The sequence below is a fragment of the Equus przewalskii genome, chromosome 5, assembly GCF_037783145.1.
Source record: "Equus przewalskii isolate Varuska chromosome 5, EquPr2, whole genome shotgun sequence".
NCBI classification, from domain to species: domain Eukaryota; kingdom Metazoa; phylum Chordata; class Mammalia; order Perissodactyla; family Equidae; genus Equus; species Equus przewalskii.
In genome coordinates this window covers 33,575,004-33,589,892 of record NC_091835.1, presented here as the reverse complement: position 1 = coordinate 33,589,892, position 14,889 = coordinate 33,575,004, and the positions used below count along the sequence as shown (strand labels likewise).

Sequence of the window (14,889 nt, the reverse complement as noted above, 5' to 3'; positions counted from 1 at the left end):
CCAGTATAGAAGATGAATGAAAAACATGGAATCTAGAAGATTCTTTGCTTTGAATCTTATCTTTGGTGCTTACTACCTTATTACCTTAAAACAAGTTCCTTTCTGTGCTTCTGTTTCTTCTTTGGTAAACTTAGAATAATAAAAATAAAACTTACCCTGTAGGTACGTTGTAATGATTAGTGAGTGCCTGGAACACAGTACTGCTACATGAATGCTAAGTGTCATTACCATTACACCATCAGGACTTTGCCCTAACTCTTCAGGGCTGGGAGGGCACTTTGCCCTACCCCCTCCCATTTACCACCATTCCCACCGCCTCTTCCTCCTTTGTTCTTCTCCGCTTCTGTTCATTGCCATGACGAACCTGGAGAGGTATGTTCCAGGCGAGGTAGACCATGTCTTTGTACTCATCCATCCAGATTTCGGCCACTCGCAGAGCATTGCGCTTCAAGACAGGACTCAGATCCAAGGCATACGGCTTGTGGTGTCTCTCTAGGTGAGCAATCCGGGAGCAGGGCAAGACCTCGATTCTCCCTCCACACTGCCACACCTGCAAGAGAAGAAAAAGAATCATCTGGGCAGGCTGGACCCCATGGCCAATAAGTTGCGTAACTTGTTGACTCACAGGGACCACATTTTGGAACCCTTTTTTTTTTCGTGAGGAAGATTGGCCTTGAGCTAACATCTGTGCCAACCTTCCTCTATTTTGTATATGGGATGTCACCACAACATGGCTTGGTGAGTGGTGTGTAGGTCCGCAGCTGGGATCCAAACCAGTGAACGCCAGGCTGCCAAAGTGGAGTGTGTGAACTTAACCACTACATCACTGGGCTGGCCCCTGGAACCATTTTTTAAAGAGTGTAAATTCAGTCCTCCCACTCCCATCTCTATGCTGCCTCCCAATCTACTTATTTAAAATAACTTTCCATGGAAGTTTACCAGACTGCTTCTTTCCTGTCATTCAGACAGTTCCAGAAATCGTACCTCCTTCAAGAAGTCCTCCTGAACAGATAAAGGAGGGGTTGCCCCTGCTCCTTTATCACCAAAGAAAGCGCCAAGTCCTGAGACGCACCATGCCCTGAGCCACTCTCGCTGGACCTGGCTTCCCATGACTCTCTCTGTCCTGCATGCTGGATGTAAGGCAATGTGGTCAACAGATTCTCAGGTGGCCCCCGCCACTAGTGTTCACACCCTTCCTGAATCCCCTCCCCTTGAGTGGGGGCTTGTAATCTCCTAACCAACAGAGTATGACAGAGGTAGCAATATGTACACGATTACACGAGTGTGATTACGTCACACAAGAAGGCAGGTCCATCTTGCTAGGAGACCTTCTCTCCCACTGGCTTTGAAGAAGGAAACCACCATGTTGTGAGCCACCACGTGGAGAGGGCCACGTGCCAAGAAAGTAAGGGCAGCTTCCAACTGATAGCCAGAAAATACTTGAATGCTTCTTCAGTTTGGACGATTTCAAGGGACGGAATGCTGTCAACAACCACATGAGCTTGGAAGCAGATCCTTTCCCAGTCAATCCTAGATGAGAACAAAACCCTGGCCAACACCTTGACTGCAGCCTTACAGAGGACCCAGCTAAGCGAGGCATGGACTCCTGACCCACAGAAACTGTCAGATAATAAATGTGTCCTGCTTTAAGCCACTAAGTCATAATTTTCTTACACAGCAGTGGATAACTAATACAGGTAATTTTTGACCAAGAGATACCATGACTTATGATCTAATTGTAAACATTCCTCCTTGTCATCCTGATGAGTACAAACATAATTGTCAGACCACACATTCTAATATTTGGCTTAAAAATATGGTCTTTATCTCAAAAGAAGATAGAACCATCTAACAACATTAGAGAGATATAATGGCTCCAGTGTCTTCTCTCCATAGTTGCCCAAGTGAGCTGCAGTTTCCGGGAGATCATTAGCCCATCAGTGGTGACTAGCAACCTACTGCACTCATATTGGGCTGAGGGTGAGAAACTTACGCCCTGCTGGTTCAGTCAGCCACCTGAGAGGTCAGTCCCCTTATCAGACTTTCAAATGTTTTTCATTCCTTCCTCCTCTTTTGAACCCACAGATTCCCCTCCCTCAGCACCTCCACAACCCAGACAGTAGAGTGAAAAACAGCCAGGTTCTCAAGTCAGAGTGGCCTGTGTTCAAATCCTGACTCTATCACTGCACACCTGGCAACGAGGGGCAAAATACTCCACTCGCTGAACCTCAGCTCGCTCATCCGCAAAAGGGCGCACCCACCATGCGGGTTGTCAGGACGGAACAGCATAACAAATACGGTAACCCGCAGCTTCTACAATTATGAACTTGAAGTAAATCTTTTCTTCCGTTACCCTCCTCCATGTCTCCTCATTCATTCCCAGAATCATGTGGAGGTTACATCTAATTTGTTTTCAGATTTTATCTTCTGCAGTCAAACATTTAAAAATCCAAATGCAACATTATTTCAATTTTGCTAGTTGATGGAGATTTCCACTCCACAGGAGTTTAGGGGACAAAAATTAATCGTTGGCACAAGAAACGTTAAATCGAGTGAAAACATAGAAGCCAGCATTGTCCTTTATGAAGTAATGTTAACTATTATCCTTGACCCTAAGTTTTCAGATTTTACTCTCTCAGTTTACTCCCACTTGCCAAATGCTTTCCCATTCTCTCTCTCTTTCTCTCTGACACACACACAGAGACATGAAGTTTCTGCTTATAATGACAGTGACTTGCTTTGTGCCACATACTATCCTAATATTTTTCATGAATTTCACCCTCACCATGTAGGTATTATTATCCCCATTTAAGTAACTTGCCCACGTTTACCAGCTAGCAAATGATAGAGCTGGATTCTGAACCCAGGCAGTTCATGCAGTGAACACACAGTGCCAGAAATGCACAGGGTGCTCCACAAATGCTGGCTTCCCCTTCTTGTCTATCAGCCCCAACACTCCATCTCCATTTATACACATCCAAGCACGCCATCACTGCCGTGGCCTCTAGATGTCAGACTAAAACTCTCCAAGCAGCTCTGATGCTCTCCAAGATCTGTTATCAAAGAAAGACAGATCCTAACAAGTGCTGAGAGATTTCAAAAGGAAAATACACACACAAACCAAGGAGCCTGGCTGCGGGTAGAACTGTTTTATCCAAGAATAGGAAAGGAATGACCCTTCCCCAATACTCCCTACATTTCTAGCAAAATCGCTTTAAAAAATCACAAAATGCTAAAAGAAAGACGATTTCTTGTGGGAACTAAAATGGCAAAGTTCACGTGTGCACTGGGGGAATGGAGACAGAGAGAAGCAGCCTAGACACAGAAGGGGAGAGCAGAGAAAAGTGCGGAGACCCCAGAAATGGCAGGAAGGGCTTTTGGCCAGAAGTTGTGGAATTGGGGTTCCAGCCAAATTAATGGGAAGTTCTGGTAGGTGGGAGAACTCCAGCCACAATGTAACTAGGGTCACCTTAGGACTTTGCTAAATCCATGCATAAAATCGTTATTTCTGTATTTATATTTTGGTGTTAGAAACCAATTGTACCCCCAATATCTGTTCCCCTCTACATCGATAGTTATGAAAAGAATAATTGCACAGATAACCAACTACCTGAAATCTACATTTTCCAGATTCTTTTGCATGTAGGTTTGGCCATATGACCAGCAGTGGCCAATGGAATGCGAGGGGAAATGATATACACAATTTTCAGGTACTGCCCTTAAAAAGAAAGAGCATGCTCTCTCTTTCCCTTTTCTCTTCCTACTGACTAGAATACAGATGTGGCGCTGAGTGTAGTAGAATTACAAGACGGAAGACTCTTAGGCCCCGTCACCCTGGAGCTGTCATCTCAATCTTGAACTGCTTATGTTCAAACTGATATGGAAAAGAGAAATTAATTTCTGTCTTGTTTAAACCTGTTATTTTGGCCTCTGTCACAGAAGCCAAACAAGGATTCTAATTAATATTTTTATAAATCATTTCAAATTACTTATTGCATTTTAACTACATCATCATCCTTATGAGGAAGATGAAAGAGGGGTGCTTCTCTTCATTTCACAAATGGGAAAACTGACGAAGAACACCATGCAAAAAATAGTTTTCTCTGCAAAAGAATGACTGTGGCTTAAGGTATAACCCACATGAGGACTAACAGTCCTGTTAATATATAAAGGTAGGGTTCTGGGTGGGTCCTAAGTGGGTATAATATGTTGCTGTAGGGTCATCAGTCTTAATTGGAAAGAAATTGAAGGGAGTAGACCTGAATAAGCTTTAAGCAGAAAATTATCTTGTTCTTCCAGACACTACAATGGACCAGAGATCACCTGGTCTCTGGAACAGAATTTCTGAGATGGGAGGGGGGAAAAAGGCCATTTTATAGAAGCTCAGTCCACAAGGGGTTAGCAGAGCCAGGATTAGAACCCAGGTCCAGCATTTTTCACAGTGCCACCCTCACATGCTTATTATTGCTATTCTTATCCTTAACCGTTTACTGAGTGTGAGCCGTGTTTCAATCACCATGCTCGAGTTTGATGTAGCAGGTATGGCTTAGAGAGCTGGCATGTTGCCCAAGATAATACAAACTTTCAAGTGGTAGAGTAGGATTTGGACTTAAGTCTGGCTCTGTATAATTTTCACTACCTTATGCTGGCTCTTTTAAGAATTCAGCTTTAGGATGGAAGATGAAAGAAGGATAAATTAACAAGAACAATCACAAACCCCAGGATCAGGGCCTTCTGCCGAAGGCCTGTAGACCATACAGGAGAGGCAAAAGGGATACTATGGAAGGCACGTTTTATGCATGAAACCTGTTCCCAACTGATTGTGATGGGTTGGATTTATTGGCCCCAATTCTTCATACGTGTCTTCAGGGCTTCATTGTAGACAGAAGATACCCCACCACCCCTTGGTTTTGGGCTTGGCCATGTGACTGACTTCGACAAATGAGATAAGGCAGAAGCAATAATGTGTTAGTTCCAAACCTAGGCCTTAAAAAGCCTCACGTGGTTCCACATGCCCTCTATTGCACCATAAGAAGAGCTTTACTAAGGGAGCTGCTGCCTCATCAGCATGGGCCGGAAGGAACACAGGTGGAACAGAGCCACTCCGCGCAAGCCCAGCTGGACCAGCAGATCTGTGAAAATAATGACTGTTGTTTGAAGTCACTGAGTTTGGGGTGGTTCGTTACACAGCATTTTTGTGGCGATATTAACTGATACTCTGCACTTGGGATTTCTCCAGGTGTCTTAGTTTACACCCTGAATTCCTTTATAGAGCACAAAAATTCAGGTTGTTCATTTGGCCTGAGAAAGCACGAGAAGCCGTCAGGGGCAGACATGAAGGATCACTGCTGAAGTGTGAAGCCAGTGTTGTTCCGGATGGCCAAGAAGTTGGTCAGAACTAGAACTGGCTTCAGGATTTCATTGCTGTACGACCCATCACTGGCTGTTTGTCTCAGACTAGACTATATCTCAGCACAAATTTCTGTCATTGTGTCGGCTGCTCTAGCTGTCCATACAGGAGCAGGCTGGCTGCCCACACATCTGTATCCCCTGGTCCTTCTGCCCATTCCGGTTCCTCTTTGACTGGTCTTGTTGAGAGTTGTCTGTCCCAAAGTTGGTTTATCCCAGGAAATGCTTGGAAAATGCCTGGAGTCCCCAAGGGAAATAGGGGCACTGTCTGCTGAGCTTCAACTCTACCCCATCCCACCCATATCTCCCAGGTTAGAGTGACCTGTACCAGGAAGCTCCACTCCAGAAGTCCTACTGCCTACCCCTAGGGACATGGAAACATAAGAATTTGTCCACCACTTGAGCCAATGACATTTAGCCTTGTTCCAGGATTCCAGAGATCCTACTCCCCTCCTATTATTTCCCCTTCTGCTTTGTCCCATAACAAGAATGGAAGTGTACCCACCCGCAGGCTAAGTTCCACATTCTCTCCTCCATAGACCAGCATCCCACCATCCAGAGATCCAATCTCTCCCAAGAAGAGCCTGTTGGCAGCCAGGATGCCCATGATGGAAGGACTCCTGTGGAGCACACAGCAAGAGCGTTACTAACCCCTCAGTGAGGAATGGGTCAGGACGGAGGTGAGGAGTGGGAAGCCCATATGATGGCTTGGCCTTCAAAACTCTACCCAAGCTGCTTCTTCTCCGGAAGACTTTCCCTAAACCCTCAGTGTGGACTAAGAGCATATACTCTTCCCTCACCCCCGTGCTGTCATAACCCTTCTCAAATTCGATTGAAATTACATCTTTTTCACCTTGGTCCTCCTACTACATAGCCTGATAAATGTTTAAAGTGGCCCAAATGTTTTCTAGAACATTATATACTTTGCTTTATTTTACTTGAAAGCCCTTAAATAGCCCAAAGTGTCTGTGATTTCTTATCTGGGATCAGCTTTTTTTTACTCTAGCCTCTATCCTTCACCCCACCTCCTCCATTTCTCCCACACCCCTCCCACCACTACCACGAAAGATGAACAAAGCCCACACCACCCATTCCTGACTTCTCGTGTGCTAGCCAAGTTTCCTGTGCCCACTCAGACTTACTTCACTGGAGCGGTGACGTCATGCAGATCGATCCAGGCGTTTGGCAGTGGATCATAGCGGCACCATAATTCCCAGTTAAACCCATCAACTGCCAGTGCATACTTATCCAGTTCAAAAGTGTCAAAACGAATGTTGTCAAACACAGGAGACACAATCACAGTGCGGTCTTCCTGAATCCGAGCCAAGATAGGCTCTGCCCTGGAAGAAGAATGTGTGACAAACCCAGGCTGGTTACGCGGGCAAGCAGCAGAAGCAAGCGGACAAAGCTGCTCCCAGCACCTTGCCCTGACGCTGAGCACCTTCTTCTTTGGGGCAGTGCTGGGTGGTGAGTAGGACTCCCCAGAGTGCAGAGAATCTCTGAAGCTTTCAAGATAGCTAGGGCTGCTAGCAGATGACCCAAGTCAAGAGCAGATTTGAAACTAGTACCCCAAAATTAGTACCCGCCCCTGAGCTATTGTGAACCAGGACTATCAGTATTCAGCCTGAATTTACATTGTCTCTTGGGTCTCCCTGTCTCCAAAATGATGTCTCTTTACTATCTGATTCCCCACATTCTCTAAAGAAGACAGCTCTCTTTGTATCCCGCAATTCAGAGTTGAGAAAAACCTTCAGAGTTACCAAAAAGATAATCTCTTCATTTTACAGATAAGGACATAAATGTCTAGTTAGGTGAAGTGACTTATTCAAAGTCACAAAATATTTCACAAAGTTTTGATTGGGATCCAACTGTCAATACTCCAATTCCATTGCTTTTTCTCTAGCACTAGACTACTTCCCTTAGCCAACCAAAATCCCTGAGTAAAAGCATCCTGTCTTTGGAGCTCCCCTTTGTTTAAGGTCTGGTGTTGGTCTTCCTTGTTTCCACAATATCCTCTCTTGTATTCAGTACATGTACTGTACAATGTCTCTTTTCTCCCCTTTCCCGGAAGAGAAAACCTCTTGGAGCCTTACCATCCAACGTTCACTTCAACATGAGCATCCAAGATGGCGACCACATCAGCTGTGGCCACTTCCCTGCCAGTGTTGCGTGCTTGAGCCAGACCTTTTCTCTCGGTATGCCGTATTATTTTCAGTAGTCCTGGATACTTCTGGTTGTAAAGCTTAATCTCCTCATCCAAGTGTGCCTTTAGTTCTTCTGCCAACCAAACGCACGTCTATGAAAATTCTGAGTGCAATAATCAACGTGGTACAATAATTGCATACTATTATGTGGTTGGACTACTTACAGTTTAGGATGAGCAGTTCTCCAGCGTTGACTGAGAAAACAGATAGTGTTTCCCCTGCACCTGCTTTTCCTCTCCCTTCCATCCTTAGGCTTAATGTTACCATTCTTACTCTCCTTCCCCTCGAAGTTAAACTATCTTGAACTAATAATACTGCTTACTATGTGCCAGGCACTGTTACACGTGCTTCATGTATGTTGAAAAATTTAGGGTAGAATGAGTGGGATAGACCTAACCTAACTGAGGTAGAAGTGCTGACGGACAGACATTGCAGAGACGGCCTGGAATGTCTTCTCTACAGTGAAAACGTCAAGATTTTCTGGAGAATCCATAAACAACTGAAGTTATTGTGTCTTGTTTTAGATATTCCTACTTGGCCAACTCAAGGACCAATTGAGACAGAACTCCCAGACTAATCTCTTTGCCAGTTTCTAGCTAATGAGTTTATCTCCAAAATTATGCAAACAAGATTCACTTTTCCCAGATTGTTTGCAGTTTTTCCTTCCCTCTCTCCTCTCTCTTTTACCAGCCTGTCTATGCATTTGTTCTTGGACTCAGCCTACCAGTTGACTTCCTCATATGTATGAAAACAACTTGCATGCAAATCGCTAAGCAGTGTTTAAAATATGTAACCAAATAACTCTGAGTTATTCATTGATAATATTAATTCATTTAATTCTCAAAGAATCCTATGAGGTAGGCACTTCGGTATTCCCACTTCACAAGTGAAAAACTGAGGCCCAGAAAGAGGGTATTCTTTCCAAGTCACACATCTAGTAAGCCACATACTCTGGATGTGAACCCATGTCTTGTTTACCCACCATGCCAAGCTGCCCCAAGAACTATGTGTGTACTTGGTTGGGTTTATCAAGACCTCCCCCTACTTTCTGCCCCCTCCATGGCCAAGAGATGAGATTCTTGCTGGTTTCTTTCTCAGAGGAAGAGTAGATTTGCGAGTCCTGCAGTGGTCAGAACCTGGAATCAAAGGGCTCCAGATCCCTTCTTAGTGTCTGAGATCCTACTTTGGACCCCACCTCAGTCCCTCAGGTCTCTCTCATGGTGCATGGAAAGGGCAGAGGTGACTGCGGAGTCATGTAGTCCTGGGCCTGCCTCAGCTCCCCCACTGACTCATCATGCAATCTGGACACACTATGTTATTTCCCTGTGTCTTAATTTCTTCATCTGCATAATCGAGATGATGATCCTCTGTCTTGACTTTGAGAAGATTAATGTACCCAGTACAAACAGGCCTTTAATAAATGATCCCTTCCTTTTTTCCTACATGAGAAGCCCAAAGTGTCCTAAACTCTAAGGTAAAACCCCTTTCCAGCCTAGCACAGTCAATAAAGAGTCATTTTTACTATTATTCCTTGATCAAGTTGCTCACCATTTGAGCTAAAATCATCCACCAAGATGATCTCCTTCAACAATCGAGAGGGGGTCCGGTTGATAATGCTAGTGATGGCCCGCTGTATAACGGACAGAGCTTCATCCATGAATATGAGAATGACACTGAGGGAGGGCAGTTGTGAAGAATATCTCTTCTGAAGACATCTGTAAGAGACCATATTTTATAACCCTATTACTTTTTTAAGTTGCTTTAACACTACTCTCCAATTTACCCCTTCACTACATATGATGTCATATCAACTTATCAACTCTCCCAAACTCATCAGGAAGGGAAACTCTCAGTTGCTTATCACAATAGCAAGAAGATTTTATATCTGTTTATCCAAAATTCTTCTAATATGGGAATAAAGCTTATTTCTTTTGATTAATCTTCAGTAGACATTTCCATTTGAACAGTCAACATGCCCAAACGCCATCCCCAAATTAGCTTCCTTGCCAGAAGCCTCCTTTCTGTCATTACCACCACCCTTTCCCCATGTTCTCAGGCCTCCAGTTATCTTTGACACAACCCTCTACTTCACCACTATAGAGAGGTAGGAAACTGTCCAAAGAATTGTGCTTGACACATTTTTTTTAATGTCATAGTTTACATTTATTAAATACTTACCGTATGCTAGGACTGACTTACTCTTCTTTTTTTAACATCTTTATTGAGATGTAATTCATAAACAATAAAATTCACCCATTTAAAAGTATACAATTCAATGTTATTGTTTAATATTCAGAATTGAACAACCATCACCACTATTTAATTTTAGAACATTTTCATCATACTGAAGTGAAACCTTGTACCTGTTGCCAGTTATTTTCCATTTCTCCACAATCTATTCCACCCACATGTCCCTCAGCCATAGGCAACCACTAATCTATTTTCTTTCTCTATTGAATTCTTTTTTCTGGACTTTTCATACAAATGGAAATATACAATACGTGGTCTTATATGACTGACTTCTTTCACTTAGCATAATGTTTTCAAGATTCATTAATGTTATAGCACATATCAGTACTCCATTCCTTTTCATTGTCAAATAATATTCCATTGCATGGATATGTCACATGTTTATCCATTCATCACTTGCTGGACATTTAGGGTATCTCCACTTTTTGGCTATTATTAATACCATTATGAACATTCTCAAACAAATTTTTGTGATGGCACATGTTTTCATCTCACTGATATATCCACCTAAGAGTGTAATTGCTAAGTCACACGGTAACTCTATGTTTAATAATTTGATGAATTGCCATACTGTTTTCCAAAGTGGCTGCACCATTTTACATTACCTCCAGTCATAAATAAGTGCTCCTGTTTCTCCATATCCTGGACTTATTGTCTGTCATTTTGATGATAGCTATCCCAGTGAGTGTGAAATATTATCTAATTGTGGTTTCGATTTCCATTTCCTCAATAACTAACGATGTTGAGCATATTTTCATGTGCTTTTTGGCTACTTATATATCTTCTTTGTGGCAATGTCTAAGTCCCTTGTTCATTTTTAATTTGGTTGGTTGTCTTTTTTACTATGGAGTTGTAAGAGTTATTTATATATTCTAGATTCAAGTACCTTATCGAATATATAGTTTGCAACTATTTTCTCCCACTCTGTGAATTCTTTCTTGATATTATTTGTAGCAAAAGAAAATTTCAGTTTAGATGAAGTGCAATTTTTCAGTCTTCTCTTATCACTTGTGCTTTTGGTGTCGTATCTAAGAAGCCCCACGACGTAACCGATGATCTCTAAGATTTACTCTTATGTTTTCTTAAGAGTTTTAAAGTTTATATCTTACATTTACATCTGGGATCATTTTGAGTTAATAGCTATGTATGGTGTGATGTGGGGTTCTAACTTCATCTTTCTGGATGTAGACACCCTGTTGCCCCAGCGCTGTTTGAAAAGACTATTCTTCCCCCTCATTGAATTGTGTTGGCTCCTGTAAAGAAGAAAAACTCTCCTGTGTGTTTCTGTCTACTCATAGCACTGCTCACAGTGAAAACTTCAGGGACCAGCTATGTGGGGTTTTTCCCACATCAAACAATTCTGTGACACCAGCTGGGTGTCCTACACTTTAACTCGGTTCTGACACCAGTTCCTGGAGTTGATATCAGATTCCACAGGTTAAGGGTTCAGGCCCACAAGACTGCCCCCTCCACTCTGGAGGCCAACCCAAGTCCAGGTTGTTACTGTGCTTCTGACCCACTGACTATATACACTGGAAGTTCCCACAACCCCCTCCTTAGGTTAGATTAATTTGCTAGAGCAGCTCAAAGAACTCAGTAAGTCAGTTTACTTACTAGATAACCAGTTTATTACAAAGGATCTTAAAGGATACAAATGAACAGCCAGATGAAGAAATACACAGGGCAAGGTCCTGAAGGGTCCTGAGCACAGTAGTGTCTGTCCCAGTAGAAACTACCATCATACTCCTGGCATATGGTTGCAGTCTTGTCACAAACCCAGAATCTCTCCTGATCCCATAGTTCAGGAATTTTGATGGAGGATTCATGATGTAGGCACGAGTGATTAAATCATTGGCCATTAGTGATCAAGTGTATCTTCAATCCCCCTACCTTTCCAGGAGGTGAAGTTGGGGACTGGGGTAGGTTCTAGCATGTTCTAGCCCTCTAATCACTGGGTTGGCTCTCTGGCAACCAGCCTCTATCCCTAGCGGCTTTCTAAAAGTGACCTCATTAACATAAACTCAGGTATGGTTGAAAACAGCTTGTTATGAGTAACAAAAAAAGACCCCTTTACCTCTCTTCTCATTGAGGAAACTTCGAGGATTTTAGGATTCTGTGCCAGGAACAGGGGCTAAGACCAAATGTATACTTCTTATATAAATCACAATATCACAGCACCCTTGTGAGGAATCAATCGACCATAAATGTAAAAGTTTATTTCTGGATATCAATCCTATTCCACTGATCTGTGTGTCTATCCTTAACCAGTAACACATTGTCTTGATTACCATAGCTTTGTAGTAAGTCTTGAAATCAGGGAAAACGTGAGTCCCGCAACTGTATTCTTCTTTTCCAAGACGTTTTTGCTATCTTGGATCTCTTGCATTTTCATATGAATTTTGGGATCAGCTTGTCAATTTTTACCCAAAATACAGCTGGTATTTTGATAGGGATTGCAGATCAACCTGGAAACTATTGCCACTTTAACAAAATCAAACTTCCGACCATGAATATGGGGCATTTTCCTTTAATTTAAATCTTTAATTTAAATAAAAGCCAATGCTTTGTAGTTTTCCATTTACAAGCTTGCACTTTTTTGTTAAATTTATTTCCAAATATTTTTTGGATGCTATTATAAGTGGACTTGTTTTCTTAATTTCATTTTTGAATCATTTGTCACGAATCTATAGAAACATAATTGAATTTTGTGTATTGATCTTGTATCCTGTAACCTTCCTGTTTTCATTTGTTGATGTAAATAATACATAACCAATCTATAAATTAGAATTGGGGTGAGTTTATTATGCGCCAACCCTGAGGACCGTATAGCCTGGCAGAGTCCTTTCACAAAGGCATAGAGCACTCCAAAGAAGTAGGGGTGTGCAGAGCGGTTATATACAGTGAAAGAGCATGCATCACATATCACCGGAATGTCCTTTTTACAATAGTCATGAGATTGCCTTGCCAGCATAGCAATTCGGTGAACACAGTGGGTCAGCAGTCCCAAGGTGGATGGTCACAAGGTGAACACAGCAGGTCAGCAATCAGTCCTTAGTTTAGGGAGAGATGCTTATTCTTAAGGAAATGCCAATTTGGGGGAAGTTACAGCCTTATCTTTAAGGGCATTGTTCTTGTCTTTGGGACGTAGTAAGTACTTAAAGCAGATAGACAACGCATGCTCAATGGCCACGTCAGGCCCTTTTGGAAAAACAAGTTCAGGCTGAATTAGTTTTACACCAAATGGCTTCCTCATATCCACCAATATATCCCATTGCTTGTCATTTATTTATCACATTTATTAGCTCTCATCATTTTCTAGTGGATTTTAGGGTTTTCTCTATTTGAGATTATGTCACCTGTGAACAGAGATCATTTTACTTCTTCCATCCCAAAGTGGATGACGTTTTTTCTGCTCGTCTGATTATCATGGCTAGGATTTTAAGTAAAATATTAAATACAAATTGTGAGATCAGACAACTTGTTTTGTTTCCGATCATGTGGGAAAGCTTTCCTTCTTTCACCATCAGGAATGCTGTTAGCTGTGGCCTCTTTGTAGATGCCCTTTATCAGGTTGAGGGAGTTCCTACCTATTCCTTGATTATTGAGTGTTTTTATAAGGAAGGGGTGTTGGATTTTTTTCAAATCTTTTTTTTTCTGTGTCTATTGAGATGATAGTGTGTTTTTTGCCCTTTATTTTATTAAAATGATGTATTATAATAATTGATTTTCAGAGGTTGAACCAACTTTATATTCCTGGCTGAAATCCTCCTTGGTCCTAGTGTATAATCCTATTTCTGTGCTGTTAGATTCAGTTTGCTAGTATTTTGTCAAGGATTTTTACATCTATATTCATACAGGATACTGCTCTGTAGTTTTCTTGTGATGTGTTTATCTGGCTTTGGTATCAGGGTAATACCGGCCTCATACACTGAGTTGGGAGTGTTCCTCCTCTTATATTGTTAGGAAGAATTTAAGAAGGATTGGGGGGGGCCAGCCCCATGACGCAGCGGTTAAGTTTGCACGTTCCGCTTCTCAGCAGCCTGGGGTTCGCCGGTTCGGATCCCGGGTGTGGACATGGCACTGCTTGGCATGCCATGCTGTGGTTGGCGTCCCACATATAAAGTGGAGGAAGATGGACACGGGTGTTAGCTCAGGGCCAGTCTTCCTCAGCAAAAAGAGGAGGACTGGCAGTAGTTAACTCAGGGCTTCCTCAGAAAAAATAAAAATAAAAAAATAAGAAGGATTGGGGCAGGGCTTGGCCCAGTGGCTCAGTGGTTAAGTGCCCATGTTCCGCTTCTCAGCAGCCTGAGGCTCGCCGGTTCGGATCCCGGGTGCGGACATGGCACCGCTTGGCACACTGTGCTGTGCTGGCGTCCCAGGTATAAAGTAGAGGAAGGTGGGCATGGAGGCTAGCTGAGGGCCAGTCTTACTCAGCAAAAAGAGGAGGATTGGCAGTAGTTAGCTCAGGGCTAATCTTCCTCAAGAAAAAAAAAGGGTTGGGGCTAATTGTTATTTAAACATTTGCTGGGATTCGCCATTGAGGCCATCAGGGTCTGAGCTTTTCTTCATGCGTAGTTTTTTAGTTATTAATTCAATCTCTTTGCTTGTTAAGGCCTATTCAGATTTTTTATTTCTTCTTGAGCCAGTTTTGGTAGTTTTTGTGTTTCTAAGAATTTGTGCATTTCATCTAAGTTATCTAGCTTGTTGGGATACAGCTGTTTATAGTATTCTCTAATAATCTCTTACTTCTATAAAATCAATAGTGATGTCCTCTTTCAATCCTGATTTTAGTCGTTTCTATTTTTTCTTGGTCAGTCTTGCTAAAGTTTTATTAATTTTGTTGATCTTTCAAAAAAACAACTTTTTGTTGACTTTACTGTTTTTTCTATTTTCATTTCACGTATATTCACTCTGAAAACATTAAATGAGTCTTTTTTATAATTTTCTCCTGTCAAATAGGTGATTTTTAGGGAGGGGAAATGCTGCACTCAACATTCTGCCATTCTGGAAGGAAGACTCAATCCAC

At 42.3% G+C, this 14,889-nt stretch overlaps 1 protein-coding gene across 4 annotated transcripts in view; it reads right to left on the bottom strand.

Annotated features, from left to right (window-relative positions):
• The window catches only part of GALNT8 (polypeptide N-acetylgalactosaminyltransferase 8), a 47,650-nt gene that overhangs the window by 13,841 nt on the left and 18,920 nt on the right, over positions 1–14,889 (bottom strand). For 3 of the 4 annotated variants that reach the window (XR_011540280.1, XM_008530552.2, XM_070620547.1), the window contains exons 3-7: positions 9,162–9,328; positions 7,503–7,686; positions 6,552–6,749; positions 5,915–6,029; positions 365–550 (exon numbers count right to left, since the gene is read on the bottom strand). Coding sequence is in view for 3 of the 4 variants with exons in the window: in XM_008530552.2 (XP_008528774.1) it covers positions 365–550; positions 5,915–6,029; positions 6,552–6,749; positions 7,503–7,686; positions 9,162–9,328 (850 nt within the window). In the remaining variant the exon portion in view is untranslated. The remainder of the gene's footprint in view (positions 1–364; positions 551–5,914; positions 6,030–6,551; positions 6,750–7,502; positions 7,687–9,161; positions 9,329–14,889) is intronic. The other variant, XM_008530553.2, reaches the window with a different exon arrangement.